The following is a 17,701-nucleotide window of genomic DNA, read 5'->3' as shown; positions in this document are numbered from 1 at the left end:
TGAATACCAGGTACATACATACACACACACACACACACACACACACACATATATATATATATATATATATATATATATATATATATATATATATATATATATATATATATATATAATAAACTGTATACCAGATTTGGTCTTGTTCATTTTTATTCATTTCACCATCTTCTTCCATAAGCCACGTTCCACTCTAAGAAAACGCTTAGCATGGAATTTAGCGCGTTGCTTTCATATTCTGGGGTATATTCTGCTTGTCTGTAAATGGTATATGCTTTATTAATAAGGTGTGTATTGAACTTGGTCCTCCAAACTGTTTTAAGCCAAGTTCATTTGTTTTAGAATGTCCCATTTATCATTAGAGCATTATCCTGTGACAAATGTGTTTTTTTTAGTCATTAAGTCAATTTCAACTTAAGTCATAATTTCAACTTGTAAAGTCATAATTTCAATTTTTTAAAGTCATAATTGACTTATCTTTTTAACTTAAACTTTATATGTCATAATTTTGACTTTTTATCTCGTAATTATGACTTAAGTCATAATTTTAACTTCATAATTTCGACTTTATACTTAGGTATCGAGTGATTTCGACTTTATAAGTCATAATTTTTACTTTTTATCTCGTAATTTCGACTTTTTATCTTAAGTAAGTCATAATTGAAGTCATAATTTTGACTTTATCTCGTAATTGACACAAAAGTCATAATTTTGCCTTTATGTGTCATCATTTCGACTTTTTATCTAGTAATTATGGCTTAAGTCATCATTTTGACTTTATACGTCATAATTTTGACTTTTTATCTTGTAATTATGACTTTTATCTTATAATCATGACGTAAGTCATCATTTCAGTTTTTTAAGTCATAATTTCGACTTTTTGTCTTGTAATTATGACTTAAGTTTGTCATGATTTCAACTTTTTCTTTCTTCCAAGGCAGAAATGGGCTTCCATTTTAAAAGGATAGTTCACCCAAAAAGGAAAATTTAATAATTACTCAGTCTCAAGTTGTTCCAACGCAACTACTACTTTCAAGGCCCAGAAAGTTAGTAAGGACATTGTTAAATAATCCATGTGCCATCAGTGGTTCAACCGTAATGTTATAAAACTACGAGAATACTGTTTGTGCACAAAGAAAACAAAAATAACTTTGTTCAACATTTTCTTCTCTTCCATGTCAGTCTTCGACAAGCGTTCATGAGAGCATCACGACGCACGCGTCTCTCTTAGTTCATCTTCTGTATATTCTGGTTCAAATAAGTAAGGCTGGGCAAAAAAAATGCAGTTTCTAGCATTATTGGGTTATTGATTCACATGTAATCCAATGTTATAAGCTGATTTTGGATAGTTATCAGCATATTGGTGTGCATGTAAACATGCTCACTGGTAAGAAATAGTGAAAGTCAGGACACAATGCACATCGAACATGCATTTCCCACATGAGCACCAAAGCTTGAAAGCTTGTCTGTAGCACATGCGTCAATCACTAAGCCACAGCTTCGCTTTGCCTATGTTTTCTATTTGTTTGCCGTAAATCTGCACTGGTGTACAACTCTCAGAGCTCACGAGAGGTTTAACAGGCAGGAATCTTTAATAGACCAGATGGCTAAACAGATAGTTGCCACTGGTCAGCCTCGGTTTAACCTCCCTGCACTTTCAGTGTGTTTGTTTGTATTTTCCTTTCTGTATTTGCACATTTATTTACTCATGATAATTTGCATATCTAACACACTGGCTATTTTAGATGCTTTCAAAACACTGCTGATTAGGGTTGCGCTCTCTTCCTCATAGTGACCCGCACTGTACATCACTCTTTTTTTTTTTTACATACGTGTGTACAAATGCATTTGAAAGCAGTTACTGACGTCACTGAACCCAAGGCGAGAGTGCATTGCTCTGTGAGTGTGTGTTGTGAGACTGTGTGTCCCCTAAATGACCCCGTCCCTCAATCTGGCTCCAGGCACTTTATTAAGGGATTAACGGGGCTAGTGGTTGTCAGTGTCCCCGTGTGCCATTGCCTCCTCCAGCTCCTGACACCTGGGCACACTACTGACCCCCCCCCCACACACACACACACACACACGCACACACTCAGACACTGTAAACATACACTGTACTCACACACAATCTAGGTCAGAGCCAGACAACAACACTCCAACAGACCCTGCCCAATAACGCTCGCTGTTAACGGGAGGGGTGGAGGTCACCCGGCCTACCCACAATCTCTTGCTCCCTCGTCTCCGGCCAGACTAAATTCATATGATTACGCCCCCTTGGCCTCCCTCCCCAGCTGTCTGATCAAGCGTGGTCACCCCTGAGAAACATATGCCATCTACCGCTCAGCTGTACATACTGTCAGACGTCTGATCTGATAAGAGGAACAGGCTAAACGTTTTTCTCCCCTTCTTTTTTTCCTCCAATCTAAACTAGGGAGCAGACCTTTGTTTTTCTATATCAGAAAGGCTGAGTGAGTTTACAAGAGCTGGTTTTCATTAAAAGAACTGTGGCGTTCCTATGAGCTCACTGACTGTCTGTCTTTTTTGTCTTGTCGTGGCGCTTAGGCTAACCGTAGAAAGTTCTTGAAACTTTTAGAAGTTTCTTAACGTACTGTCAAGTTCAACTCTTATTGTTTTGTTTTGCTTTACACCACAGCACTTTATAACTGCAAATGCACAAAAAACGAAACATAAACTCGCCAGGTATGTGGCTTAATTCGTGCCAAAGTTTGGCATTTGTACGATTGGCACAAATTAGATCTTCTGGTCTACTTTTTTTAAGACATGGACTAGGAAATGTTTGTATTGGGAAGAGGTCTTTCGTTTTTATACTCTTTCTTTGTGACTTTGGCTTGGCCTAGAGCAGTGAGTAAGAAAAAAAAAACATTCTGAGTCATTTTGACCAGATTTCAAACTCCCTTTTTTAAGCCAAATTATAGACATCTGCTTCAGCTTTAACCGCCTTTGGTAAAAGCCTTATCTCAATGATGCCCTTGTCTCTGTAGCAGTTTAAAACCGAAATGAGTCAACAAGGCTCAAATTTAAATATGTTGCACATGACAGTGTGTTAACGTTTGTGCTTCCTTTGACCGGGGGGGCTTATGGGTTACAAAATCTGCTGCTTGGTTTTGTACATTGCGGAAAATATGGGTGATTTCCAGGTCATTAGAATGCGATTGCTACTTATATTTATTATTGATTATTGTTATGTAATATACATGAAGTACTCTAAATATGTGACCCTAGACCACAAAACCAGTCATAAGGTTAAATTTTACAAAACTGAGGTTTATACATTATATGAAAGCACAATAAATAAGCTTTCTATTGTTGTTAGGATATGACAATATTTGACCGAGATACATCTATTTGAAAATCAGGATCTGAGGGTGCAGAAAAAATCTAAATACTGAGAAAATCACCTTTAAAGTTGTCCAAATTAGGTTCTTAACAATGCATATTACAAATCAAACATTACATTTTGATATATTTACAGTAGGAATTTTACAAAAAATCTTCATGGAACATGATCTTTACTTAATTTCCTAATGATTTTTGGCATAAAAGAAAAATCCAAAATTTTGACCCATGCAATGTATTATTGGCTATTGCTACAAATATACCCCAGCGACTTAAGACTGGTTTTGTGGTCCAGGGTCACATATAAAAATAGGATACCCACTACCATTCAACACTTTTGGGTCAATACGATTTTTTTTCTGTTCAGTAACATTACATGAAATTGATCAAAAGTGACGGTAAAGGCTTTTTTAATGTTTTAATGTTAAAAAAAGCAAATCAGCATATTAGAATGCTTTTTAAAGGGTCATGTGACACTGAAGACTGGAGTAATGGCTGCTGAAAATTCAGCTTTGCATCACAGAAACAAATGACAATTTTAAAGTGGATTATGAAAGGTTCATATTTTGGTTTTGGGAGTCCCCAACAACAGGTTGACTTACATGCAATGTTAAAAAACACTTTCATTTTTTTATAATACGCATTTATTTTTACATTATTTGCTCAACAACTCCAACACGATTCGCTTAACGATTAATTTTTCCAAACCCCTCCTTTGCGTGATGCTAATCTGCGGTGATTGGTCCTATGACCCATTCTGTTGTGATTGGTCGACTGTGTGCAGCGCATATCGAAAACAAAACGCTAATCATCATTACATTAAACACCCAAACAGCCATGGTATATGCGTTAGCCCAACGCAGAAACGTATTGATAAAGCACTGCAGTTTGTACACCAATGTATTGCTTTATTTTTTATCATAACTCCAACTACAAACATTCACCATTCATCGACACATTTGCGAGTGAACAGCCGGTTAGCCAGAGACTTACAAGCTGCGTGGAGCGAACACAACACACACACAACTAAATACACATTTTGCATGCTACAGAGTACATGAGAGCAGCAATTTTTAAAGGATAACTCAAATTTTCTGAAAAAAAAAATATGATAATTTACTTTCATGTCATCCAAGATATTCTTGTCTTTATGTCTTCCTTCAGTCACAAAGAAATTAAGTTTTTTGAAGAAAACATTTCAGCTTTTTTCTCCATTCTTTCTTCAATGGTGCTCAACAGATTGAAGGTTAAAAACCTTCAAAGGGCTCTAAACGATCCCAGCCGAAAAATAAGGGTCTTATCTAGCTAAACTATCAGTCATTTTCTTAAAAATAAATAATATTTATACACTTTTTAACCACAAATGCCCGACTTGTCTAGCTCTGTGATGCACATGTGTACTCTGTGCACTCCAGTTCAAGACAGTTAGGGTATGTCGAAAAAAACTCCCATCTCATTTTCTCCTCAAAATCATCCTACATCGACGTTTTACACTTCTTTGTATAGTGTGTTTGACCCTCCTTGCACATTCACTTTGTAAAAATGGGTTGGTACTTCTACTGTAATGTAGGGATGAATTTGGGATGGAGTTTTTTGACATACCCTAACTGTACCCTAACGGAATTACTCTCACAGCGTCGTCTTGACATGATGCTATCCACAAGAATCAGCTACAGTGTTTGAGGTAGGGGAGGTTGAAGTTTTCCCAGGTCTGTGTGCGCAACAAGTGGGCAGGCAATATGCTAATATTTCATGTTGACGTCAATATAAAACAGCTTGGGATTTCATCCTCAGAGTCAGAGTCATTCAACGTTGACTCTTTCTTTTAAGAAACAATGACTTTATACATGGTGCACTTTCAGATTTAACTTTGCAGGATGTTTTTATTCACGTAGAGCTGTGTTACACACTGCATGAAAGGTCATTTTTTTTCAAATCCATAATAGGGGCACTTTAAATATATTCACAAAGAAATCATATCAGTAATAATATTTCACAATATTACTCTTTTTACTGTATTCTTGATTGAATAAATGTAACCTTGGTGAGCATAAGAGACTTATTTAAAAAAAAAAATGAATCATACCGATCCAAAACTTTTAAGCAGTGGTAGATAGATAAAAAGAAAGAGAGAACGAAAGAAAGAATTTAAAGTAATAATTTAAAGTAATTTATTTCCAGGCTTGGTAAAAAAAACTGAATAAAAAGCATAATCAGTAGGTTATAAAAAGGGTACATGTAAATACTCCAATAGATTACACTTACATTACATCAATTATAATATGTAAAAATAAGGATTATAAACAGAATTACTTTTTTAACGTAAAAAAAACTAAACAAATTAAATATCCCCTGTGGCAGATCTGTGGCAATTACAAAGGGATTGTGCTGCTCTGTTTCACTTTTATTCAGAGCAGTAACTTTTTCCAAGAAGAATCCAGAGGCATCCGAGCACCTTATGCCAATTTTGCCTCAGGACTGCCACTGACTATCACATAAACAAATGACACCACTTTAGTCTTGAGTCAGACATGTTTAAACCATCGAGACAGTTACCAAATATACTTATGGCAATGGCCACTTCTGCAAAAAGCTTTCATTACTTGAAATCTTTGCCTGAAGCAGAAGTTTAACATTTAGGTTTAGAAGTTTGTTGAAATCTCTATCCTTAGCGTGCACTGCTAATTAGAATCAATCTTATAATAGAGATTTCCAAATGAATTAACATTCACTTTAATTTGCATTTTCAGAGAATAACAAAGAAGCTTGCCACCAGAACGTCATAGTGAAGGCGGAGCCTATGGAAGTGGATCCGCCCCTAGAATTGGCCCCTCCCTCCTCCCATCTACTGGGCTTCAGCACTTCAGGGGCATGTGAGAAGAAGGAATCAATGGTCAACCTCCCAGATCCTTTGCCCCGCCCCCAAAATGACCTCTTCTCCCAGGACATATCTGTCAAAATGGCCTCCGAGCTGCTTTTCAAATTGTCTGGTAAGTCTCTATGACAGAAGAAACAAAAGGCGGACTGTCGTTTTAAAAAAAAAAAGCTCTCCGCAGCAACAGTCTTCAGGTTTTGTTCTTCATCGTCTTCTCTGATTGCTGCACTGACACACTAGAGAGTAGAGGGATATTTGTGGTGTTAAATGATGGCAGGATTGAGCTTTTCTTCCAAGAGCGTTCTGAGGATTAGCAGAGACAAACCTGCCCCCAGCGCTCCTCGCTGCCAGCTACGGCTCTCTTTAAATGCCATCTAGCACCTCGGAAGCCGATCATAAAAAACCTCCCCCCACACACACATGTATATATGTCTATACACGAACCTCACACGCACACCATTCGCACCCACCCACCTCCCCCCCCTACCCCATGGGAGTGGTGTGTAGCTGCACAGTGTGTATGTATAACCCCTCAACCCTCGACTCCCTCAGATTGTTCTCAAACATTCTGGCTCAAGCACACTCGGTTGCACACACTTCCCTTGTCTCTCTCTTTCTCTCTCTCTTTCTCTCTTTCTCTCCCTCTTGCTCCTGTGCAGCATCGTCATGGCAACGCAGAGAGCCCTTCCATCCTCTGTGAGCTGTGTGACCGAGAGGGTGTCAGGGAGAGGGGGCTTAGGAAGTGCCACCCAGGGAGCAAGGTCATTACCAGACCACCAGAAGAGAGAAAGACAGGCAGATAGACAGACAGACACAAGACACTGTTCTCTTTTGCCCTCTGTTTTTTGAGATTTTAAAAGCAGTATGGCAAAACATGGTTGAAAAAAAATCTAACCACTGCAATCCCTGCTGAAAAGACTGTCTTAAATCAGCATGCATGGCAGAATTATTTCCTTTATTTAGTATTTTTGTCCTGTTTTTCCAGTAGAAATATCTAACAGAAATTTACTTGAGTAAAACTGTTTAATATTATTAAAGGATTAGTCCACTTCAAATTGAAATTTCCTGATAATTTGCTCACCCCCCTGTGTCATCAAAGATGTTTATGTCTTTCTTTATTCAGTCGCAAAGAAATTAAGTTTTTTGAGGAAAACATTACAGGATTTTTTCTCCATATAGTGGACTTCAATGGTGCTCAACGGATTAAAGGATAAAAATGCAGTTTCAATGCAGCTTCAAAAGGCTCTACACAATCCCAGCCGAGGAATAAGGGTCTTATCTAGTAACATGATCAGTTATTTCCTTAAAAATACTTTTTAACCTCAAATGCTTGTCATGTGCTAGCTCTGTGATGCGCATGTGTACTCTATGCACTCTGGTTCAAAACAATTAGGGTAGGTCAAAAAACTCCAGCCTTATTTTTTCTAAATCGTCCGTCATCGTTGTTTTACCTTTTTTTGGGTCTGGGTCGGTACTTCCACCGACAGTGCCATACGATTTTGAAGTTTTTCGACCTACCCTAACTGTTTTGAACCGGGGTGCACAGAGTATGCATGTGCATCGCAGAGCTAGCACAACATCGTTTTGCTAGATAAGACCCTTATTTATTAGCTGAGATCTTGTAGAGCCCTTTGAAGCTGCATTGAAACTGCATTTTTAACCTTCAATCTGTTGAGCTCCATTGAAGTCCACTAAATGGATAAAGATCCTGGAATGTTTTTCTCAAAAAACTTAATTTCTTTGCGACTGAAGAAAGAAAGAAATGAACATTTGGTGAGTAAATTATCCAAAAATGTTCATTCTGGAAGTGGACATGTGAGCTCCAGGGCATCAGTGGAAGTTCAGTGCTTGTGAACCCGCCGAGAGCAGCCTTACCCTGGCCAGATCTTCTGAAAATTTCCACTGGCTCTGATGTCTCTATAGTGGTTAAACATAAGATATAATTTCTTTTGGGTAAATCTAAAGAGCAGTCTTTGGTCTCATTAATCTATTATTTGTTCCAGAGTGAATAGATTTGGCTAAGGGCAAAATCTAATTATGTTATATTTTATGTAAATTTAATACTGTATATCAGAGCTGAATCACAGCCATGCCAACAATTTCATGTTTATATTTTTACTGGAAAGCAAGAATTAAATTCTGGTAATTCCATCCTGGCTGGTTTATGCTGGTGTACAAGCACAATCGTTTTATTAACTGAAACTGGTTAATTTTATTACTAAAAAATAGTTTTATTATTGTTTGACGAATGAATTTTAAATGGCGAAAAACAGTTCTATGACAATTTTTGTAAAACTACATCTTGCATTACCAGAAAAACTGCATTCTCTTATACCACCATCTAAATCATACCCAAAAATGAAACATGGAGACCAGCAATGATTGTCTTTTTATCAGGGATGAATTAATGGTCAGCTTTATTAAAGGGTTAGTTCACACAAAAATAAAAAAATAGCCCATTATTTACTCAACCCTAAAGGCATCCTAGGTGTACTTCCTTCTTTCAGACGAATGCAGTTGGAGTTATATTAAAATTGTCCCTGCTCTTCCAAGCTTTTTAATGGCAGTGGGCGAATATTACTATCAACAGTCCAAAACAAGTCCAATAAAGTGCATGCATCCTTAATAAAAAAGTGCCTCACACGGCTCCGGGGGAAAAAAATAAAGGCCTCCTGTGGTGAATCAACGCATTTTTGTAAGAAAAATATCCATATTTAAAACGTAAAAATTCTTCAGCTTGCGCTTACTGTTGTACTAAGAAAGTTGCACATGCGCCGATGACTAACGAAGTGACAAACGTGGACGCAAAGTGGAGAGAGCAAAACAAAACAACAGTCACAAATTAGAAGTACAAAAGAGGATTTGTAAAGAAAAATGTTGGAGAAGTTTGATACAAGCCAAGAGGAAACTGGTCTTCCTTTGCTAAAGTAAGGAAACTTTTCTTCCTTTGCTCCTGTAAACAAACGTTGGTTTTCACAAGACTCATAGGTGCATGTGCAACGTGTCCTACAATGATGTAATGTGCTACATCAATCGCCGGAACGGATTCCGTGTACAACAGTTAGCGCAAGCTTGATTAAAGTGATTAATATGTTTTAAAGACTGTACTTTTTATTACGGTTGGATGCGCTTTATTGGACTTGTTTTGGACTGTTAAAAAAAGAAACACCAACCTACTGCCAAGTGGATTCATCTGAAAGAAGGACGCCATATGCACCTAGGATGCCTTGAGGGTGAGTAAATAATGGGCTAATTTTCATTTTTGAGTGAACTAACCCTTTAATGAATAGTTCTACTAACAAAAAGTTGCCTTATTTACACCTACTGGTGGCATATGAATTTTCAAAGTACAACACAAAAACAAGCCTATTTTTAACTTAATTGTGTTTTTCTTTTTCAGAAAAAGTAAGTAAAGCTAACGAAAACAAAGACAATGCATCATTCGGTATACACAGGTAGGTTTACTGTTGTGCAACTATTACACTGCCAGAATTGAATGAAATCACATTTATCCAATCTAATAGTAGCTTATGATTTTCCAGCCCCTTCCTAGATGACCGCTTTAGACAATCACCTTTCAGCACGCGCTCCAAGAGCTCTTCCCCAGCTGAAGCCGGATCTTCAAGCAGGGTTGCCCAGCAAGGTAGGACTACCTCCTTTTCACCAGCTCAGACCTTTTACTTACTCACATTCAGCATCCAAAATTGGCATTATGTCACACCTGCTAATGCAGAGTAAGTTACCGTTCAAGAAACTGTATATTTCATTATTTGTACTATTTAAAGGGGACATTGGATGAACATTTTACAAGTTGGTTTGATACTTTAGGGTCTTTGTGAAATGTCTTCAACATACTTTGATTAAAATTCCTCAGTGGTGATGTAAAACAACACCCCTTTTACCTTGTCAAAAACAGCTCTGTTCACAGCGAGCTGGTTTCAGTCCATGTCTCTTTAAATGATAATGAGCTACTGCTCTGTTTTTTTGTGTATTCCATAGCGCTTTTCCATCAAAAACAAAACTAATCCAGCGCACAGCTGAGGGCGGAAATATGCTAATACAGGACAGTCTGCCAACAGTTGTGGGCGGGGCCTGAGCAGTACGACATCATACTGCTCAGAAAATCTAAACGGCTTGATAACGTTGACTGTTTAGGTTTGTTTTTGCGATAAAAAAATAAGTGAATTGTTTTTTTATGTTTTTACACTGCTAAGACATGTATATGCAAACACCAGGTAAAAGTACATTTTGCATCTGATGTCCCCTTTAAAAAAAAAACATCACTTGATATGACATTTGCTCCTAACATATAGTTTAGCGCTTTAATGTGAGGAATATCCCACATACATTTCTGCGGGAGAAAAAAAATGAACACATGAGGAATTGCAACATCTGTGTTTATTAGACACTCGTATGTCTCTGACGTCACTGATGGTCAGATGACACTTTGTACAATTCGTTGTAGACACTGTATTATGTTCCTTTCAATGGTACAAGTCATTTTTATGCGGATTTGGTGTTCATTTTGGACCCTGCTCACATCTACATAGATCTATGCATACAAGCTGCCCCTCTCATCTAATGCGAGGCTACAGAGGCCCCTCGTGCTCCCACCCAGCTTTGAGACCGCTGCACTGGGCAGCTGGCACTCCCTGCCTCCCTCTACTGGCCCCTCTGGCAAAGGGTAATTAGTTTGCGCTCGCCTGGCCCGATTCCCTACACCAGTTAATGAAAAAATGATTGGGTTTTTCGTGTCCAGGGTGCGTGAAAGTTAATTCACTACACACTCAGACATGCGTTCGTTCTTGCGCACAGACACAAAGCGGACGTACACAAATCACATAAGAGCCGGCCATGACCCTTGTCTACCTTTTCATCTCTTTCTCTCTTTCTCTTTCAAAGTCTGTCTCTTGCTTCATGTTTTTGGCACTTCAATGCTAAGTGTCTAACATCTTCTGACCTGGTGTGGGTAGTAACTCCCACTCCTTAGTTAAGACAAAGAGCTCTAATTTTTTATTTTTAACAGCACAATCAGTGGTTGAAAAATAATGAATTGCTCTAAAATAGTTTTGTATTGATGCCAAAAAGATAAACTGAATCAGTGTTTGTTTGTGTGTGTGTCTGTATGGCCAATTTGATCATTTCTGTGAAAATTTCCTTTATGTTGCTCTTGGCTGCATCAGATGAATGGCATTGTCTGCTTTTACATCTTACTTTTGTATTTTTCACTTAATTGCATGAGTATACTTATTGGATCTGTGTCATCCTTTGTGTGTTCAGTGTGTGTGTGTGTGTGTGTGTGTGTGTGTGTGACACTCCTCTTCTATCCTTGCCTCTTGCCCCGAGTCATCTTCAGCATCACTGCGGAGGCTGACTCTTCTCTCTCTAATAACATTAATTAAACCATTAACCACTTCAAGGCATTGATGTAGATGCTCTAGTGTCTCAATTAAGTGTCAGGATTGCCTTATTTTTTATTGCAGAGTCATGAATTCTGTATATTTTGACCCCAAATGTAGCTGTGTCTGCTGGATAGTTAACCTGTATCCAGCTGACTGAACAAGGAAGTAAATAGTTTTAGTAAAACTACAAATTATGTCATTAACTCACCTGGAATATTATACTTTTCATAACTTTTTAGACTGTTCTATTAAAGTCAGTGGAGTCCAAAAAACAATTGACTTTATTGTATGGACACATTTTTTTTATTTTTTTATTTTTAATTACACTACCATTCAAAAATGTTTTTGAAAGCCTCTTATGCTTATCAAGGCTGCTTTTATTTAATGAAAAATACAGAAAAAAATAATATTGTACAAATGTTTACAATTTAAAATAACTGTTTTCTATGTTTATATATATTTAAAATTTATTTCTGAAGGCTTTTATTCTTACCAAAGCTATAATAATTATATTCTATAATAACTGTTTTATTATATATATATATATATATATAATAAAACAGTTATTATAGAATATAATTATTATAGCTTTGGTAAGAATAAAAGCCTTATAAATTGATTTACCAAAGTTGCATTTATTTGATCAAAAATACAAAATAATAATAATAACAATATTATTAAAATATGTTTGTAATTTAAAATGTTTACAATTTGAAATAACTGTTTTCTTTTTATATATATTTATTTATATTTTTATTTATATTTATATATATATATATATATATATATTAGTTTTGAAGTCTCTTATCTTAACAAAGTTGCATCTATTTTATCAAAAATACTAAATAAAATAATAATAAAATAACTGTTTTATTATATATATATATATATATATATATATATATATATATATATAAACAGTTATTATAAACATTTTTATTATTATTATTATTTTATATATACATTTTATATATATATAAAGAAAACTGTTATTTCGAATTGTAAACATTTATATATATATATATATATATATATATATATATATATATATATATATATATTTTTTTTTTTTTTTTTTTTTTTTTTTTTTTTGCCAAAGCAGCATTTCTTTTATCAAAAATACAAAATAATAATAATAACAATTTTGTTAAAATATGTTTGTAATTACAAATAACTGTTTTCTTTTATACATTTTATTTCTGAAGTATCTTATGCTTACCAAGGCTGCATTTATTTGATCAAAAATACAGAAAAGATAATATTGTAAAAATGTGTTTACAGTTTTAAATTGCTGTTTTATATTTGTATTTATTTTAAAATGTATTTCTGTGATGGCAAAGCAATTACAATCAGTCTTCCGTGTCATATGATCCTTAAAAAATCAGTCTAATATGCGTAAAAAAAAATTATTATCAGTGTTGAAATCAGCTGAGCTACTTCAATTATTTTGTGGAATTATTTTAAGATTTTAGGATTTTTTTTTTTTTTAAGAAAAGGAAAGAGCATTTATTTAAAATAGGAAATGTTAGTAACATTTTAAATGATCAATTAAAAAATAAATAAAATAAAACTTAATTTCTTTCAAAAAAAACCTAAAAATCTTACTGACCCCAACATTTTAAACAGTAGTGTATCTTTTTTGTTTTCAGTAGAAAAAAAATGATGACAGAAGTATCTATTAAACTGCACAGAACATATATTGGTTCCCAGCAATGGCAGTCTTTTCAACAGAGAGAGAGACTGAGAAATATGTATCAGTATTGAGAAAACGAAGGTATTAGGTGAGAGTGATAAGCGTTGCACAGGCATTCGTTCGCTCTCGTCCCCCCACTGAGGCATTGTGGGAAGGTGCCATCTTTTCCCTGGCAGTCCCTAGGCTCTGTGTCACACCAGAACTGTCAGCACCACATCGCGCCGCACTGCCGCTCGGTGGGACGTGAGTCAGACGCACAGGTTCGGATGAGCGCTGTGACTCAGTGGAACCGTGGGCCCCGGGGTGACGAGGCTGATTCAGGGCTCTGTGTCTGATTGTGTGTTGCCTTTTCTAAACTCGCTCATAGATTGAAGCAGAGGGCAAAACACCCACCGTAGTTTTAATTAAAGCTCTTATGCAGCGCAGGTCAACGCGGGGGACGGCTGGGAGACGGCACACACATGGCACCCTTGTTTAATTATGCGCTTTAGCGATGCTAATTCATGCTGGTAGTGTGGCACTACTAATCAAGTTGAGTCTTTAAGATTCAAATATGGTCAAAACATCAGCCAATAATATGAAGTCTGATATCAACAGGCGCTTAAAGGTGTCAGTGGTATAAGGTGACCGTGCTTGGGGATAAAGAAATAGTTTTGCACAGAAATGATAATTCTGGTGTAATTTACTCATCCTCATGTTGATCCAAACCTGTATTATTTTCTTTCATTTGTGGAACACAAAAAAAGATATTCTGAAAAATATCTGTGACCTCTGCTGATTTTCTAAATTTGGAACAACTTGAAGGTTTTTACTGATTGATAGATTGATTTTGAACTTTCCTTTGATTGGTTAGTTCACCCAAAAATGAAAATTCTGTCATTAACTATTCACCCTCGTTCCAATCCCGTAAGACCTTTGTTCATCTTCAGAACACAAAGATTTTTTATAAGAGCTCTCTGACCCTCCATAGACAGCAACAGTACTACCACGTTCAAGGCCCAGAAAGGTACCAAGAACATCGGCAAAAAAGTACACAGTGACATCAGTAGTTGTTTTTTGTTTTCTTTGCGCACAAAAAGTATTATCGTAGCTTGATAAAATTATGATTGAACCAATTGTTTTTCAACATGGACTATTTTGTTGATGTACCCTTGCTGTCTATGGAGGGTTAGAGAGTTCTTGAATTTTTATCAAAAATATCTTAATTTTGTTCTGAAGGTCTTACGGGTTTGGAACCACATGAGAGTGAGAAATTAATGACAGAATTTTTATTTTTTGGGTGAACTAACCCTTTAAGTCAAATGAGGGCAAGATTCTCTGTTGTTACTGTAGAGATTTGCTGTGACAATATCAGAATTCCCCTACATGATTATCATGGTTAAACGTGGTGAAACTAAATAAAGCTGTCAGTCAAATTCATCTTTAACTTGTTTATCTTGCATTTTCTCATTTTTGGCAAATGAATCGCAAACACCAGTGTAGGGAGGCAGAGAGAGTTTTTCAATCATAACTGTACAAATAGCGCTTTTTTGCACTTCCTGCAAACTGGGATGTCTAACGTCCTGCTTTTTTTATGGAATGCCAAAAAAATTACACACTGGCATGCTCTTTTTTTTTTTTTTCAGAGTGTCCCGCTTTCACCTGTTTTCTCCACCGACATGATTTTGTGACATGATTTTTGTCTCATTAGATTCATTTAAGCCCAAATGATCTAATATAATATTAACATTAAACGATTAGTTCACATCCAGAATAAATATTTCTTGATAATTTACTCATGTCATCCAGGATGTTCTTATCTTTCTTTCTTCTTCGAAAAGAAACTAAGGATTTTGAGGAAAACATTCCAAGATTTTTCTCCATATAGTGGACTTTGATGGGAACCAACGGCTTGAAGGTCCAAGTTTCAATGCAGCTTGAAAGGGCTCTACACGATCCCAGCTGAGGGATAAGGGTCTACTCTAGCAAAATGATCTGTCATTTTGTAAAAAAAAAAATAACACCAAACAACACCAAACCCCTGACGCTGATTGGTTGGAACACTGTTTGTTTATCTGTGGAAAGGTTGGTAGTGCCGATTGTTTTTTTGGCATATCTCGGACCCTAGGCTGACCAGAGAGACGCGGTTTTTTCACAGACAATTTATGGGGCAAGCAGCGAGCGGATCGTGAAGAAAGGTCAGCTGAAATTGACACTTTATGTTTTAGGCTAGAAATCGCTGATACAACCTTTAACTATACTCTTTAACTCCATAAGACCCTTATTCCTCGGCTGTGATCGTGTAGAGCAGGGGTTCCCAACCTTTTTTACTCCGCGGCCCCCCTCCTTCTCCGGTCAATTTTGCAAGGCCCCCCTATGCCTGACATGAAAAGTATTCATTTTTAAACCTTTTTAATTAACCAAAACATTTGTTTTGCCTTATTATTCTTCTACTGCATGTTATAAAAAAAACTCAAAATTCAAACAAACTTTAAATTAAAACTTCAAATGTACCTTATAATCTTTAAAAGAAACCCTCTGCTCAATTCTAACTTTTAAAAAAAATGTATGTATGTATGTATATATATATACTTCAGACATTCTTTGCAACTTCAGAGTACTTTTTCTTAAATAAGTGCACCTGCCATACAACAGGGAGATACCAAAAGACCACTAAACCTATCCCTTTGAACTTGACTGACTGAATAAAAAATTAATACATGAATTCAAAATACAGCAAATACATTCTAAATCTGTTGAAACACATCGATGTGAAGGTTCGACGAAGACGGGATCAGTGAACTCTGTCAGTGCGCGCCTGATGCTCATAAACACCGAGCCTCACTCCTCTTCTATGGGTGAGCATTCATTATAAAACACTCACAGGACAATAATTAGGACAACTAGGCAAATGTTGTGAAATTTCACACAAAAATATGATAGGGATCAGAGCCCCGAGAGCGCGCATAGTTTGTGAATCAATAGCGAACTTACGCGTGCCTAATGTACGACTCTGATATACGCGAGTGTTATACATTAGGCACGCGCAAGTTCGTTATTATTACACTAATCATTTTTACCTTTACATTAACGCCACGGTTTGCTTCATGCATGCAGCCGAGAGACGTAACATTAGTTTGCGTACAGCGTTTGGAAGTTTTGAGCCGCCATTCAGTCTGTATTAATCAGTGCGATGAGGCTTGCTGCGCTGAGTCTGAAGCAATCAATCACAGAACAGGAGAGAGGCTGTGCTTTTATAATTTCATTTAGCATATTAATAATGAAATTAAACAGTTATAGAACAATATTTAAATTAATTTTAAGATATCTTAAGATATCTAAGCTCTGTGCTTTATTACTTTTGATATAAAAAATTCTGTCCATTTCATTATGAAATTCAAGCAATAAATACAGTTTTGATGCTTTTTTTAAATGAATTAAAAAAATTTTTTTTTTTCAAAAAGATTTATTTTTTTGCCTTTATTACAATAGGACAGATCAGACGGCAAAGTGGGAGAGAGATGGGGGGCGGGATCGGGAAAGATCCTGGAGTCGGGATTCGAACACGGGACGCCCGGAGCGCAACGGCGCTGTATGTTGACGCGCTGCCCATAAGGCTATCGGCGCTGACGTTTTGATGCTTTTCAATGTGGTGTGATAGATTGCTATAGCTTAAACTGGCCTGTGTGTAATCAAACGCATAGCAAAAGATTTGTGACAGTTTCATTTTTGTTCTGGATCCCGTGCTCTGCCACACAGGAGCGCACTCACCACCAACTGGACAGGGGTTGGAATTACAGTTACAAGTTACAATAGATCACCCTCAGTGTAATCTGTCAAAGTGGCGGATGGCCTTTTATGTCACTTTTATGTCTACTACTATTGGCCACCATTGAAGGCCACTATTTGGAGAAAAATCCTGAAATGTTTTCCTCAAAAACCTTTATTTCTTTTTAACTGAAGAAAGAAAGACATGAACATCTTGGATGAGATAGGGGTGAGTAAAATGCTCAGGGAATGTTTATTCTGGAATGCGAACAGAACGATAGTGTAGTTTGTTTTTATTTCACCTAAGGAATTTTAAAGAAAAATCTGAGAAAAAGTTGTTACTTATTTAAAACATAGCCGAGAACTCCATTGATCTATAAAAGAGTAGCGTCTGAGCAATAAACCTTTCTTCTGGGTCATAATTTCCCTACTTTTTCCCCGTTGGCTTAAAACCGAAGTAATGTGCCTCGTTTTTCTGAAGTAAGTAATACATCAGCAGTAAAAACGAGCAGGCAAGCAAGACATCACTTATCCTTATGTCTCTTAAAATAATGATGGATTTGAGAACTTACCACAGGATAGATGGCTTACATTAGTTTTAACGGGTGCTTTAGGACCAATAAAAACCTT

At 36.4% G+C, this 17,701-nt stretch overlaps 1 protein-coding gene across 2 annotated transcripts in view; it reads left to right on the top strand.

The window, feature by feature from the left end:
• The window catches only part of znf827 (zinc finger protein 827), a 104,526-nt gene that overhangs the window by 66,814 nt on the left and 20,011 nt on the right, over positions 1 to 17,701 (top strand). For both annotated transcript variants that reach the window (XM_073842419.1, XM_073842420.1), the window contains exons 6-8: positions 6,105 to 6,344; positions 9,630 to 9,684; positions 9,772 to 9,872. In XM_073842419.1, the coding sequence (XP_073698520.1) occupies positions 6,105 to 6,344; positions 9,630 to 9,684; positions 9,772 to 9,872 (396 nt within the window). The remainder of the gene's footprint in view (positions 1 to 6,104; positions 6,345 to 9,629; positions 9,685 to 9,771; positions 9,873 to 17,701) is intronic.

Source organism: Garra rufa, chromosome 6, assembly GCF_049309525.1.
Source record: "Garra rufa chromosome 6, GarRuf1.0, whole genome shotgun sequence".
NCBI lineage: Eukaryota > Metazoa > Chordata > Actinopteri > Cypriniformes > Cyprinidae > Garra > Garra rufa.
The sequence above is the reverse complement of the archived record's forward strand: the minus strand, read 5'-3'. Positions and strand labels throughout refer to the sequence as shown.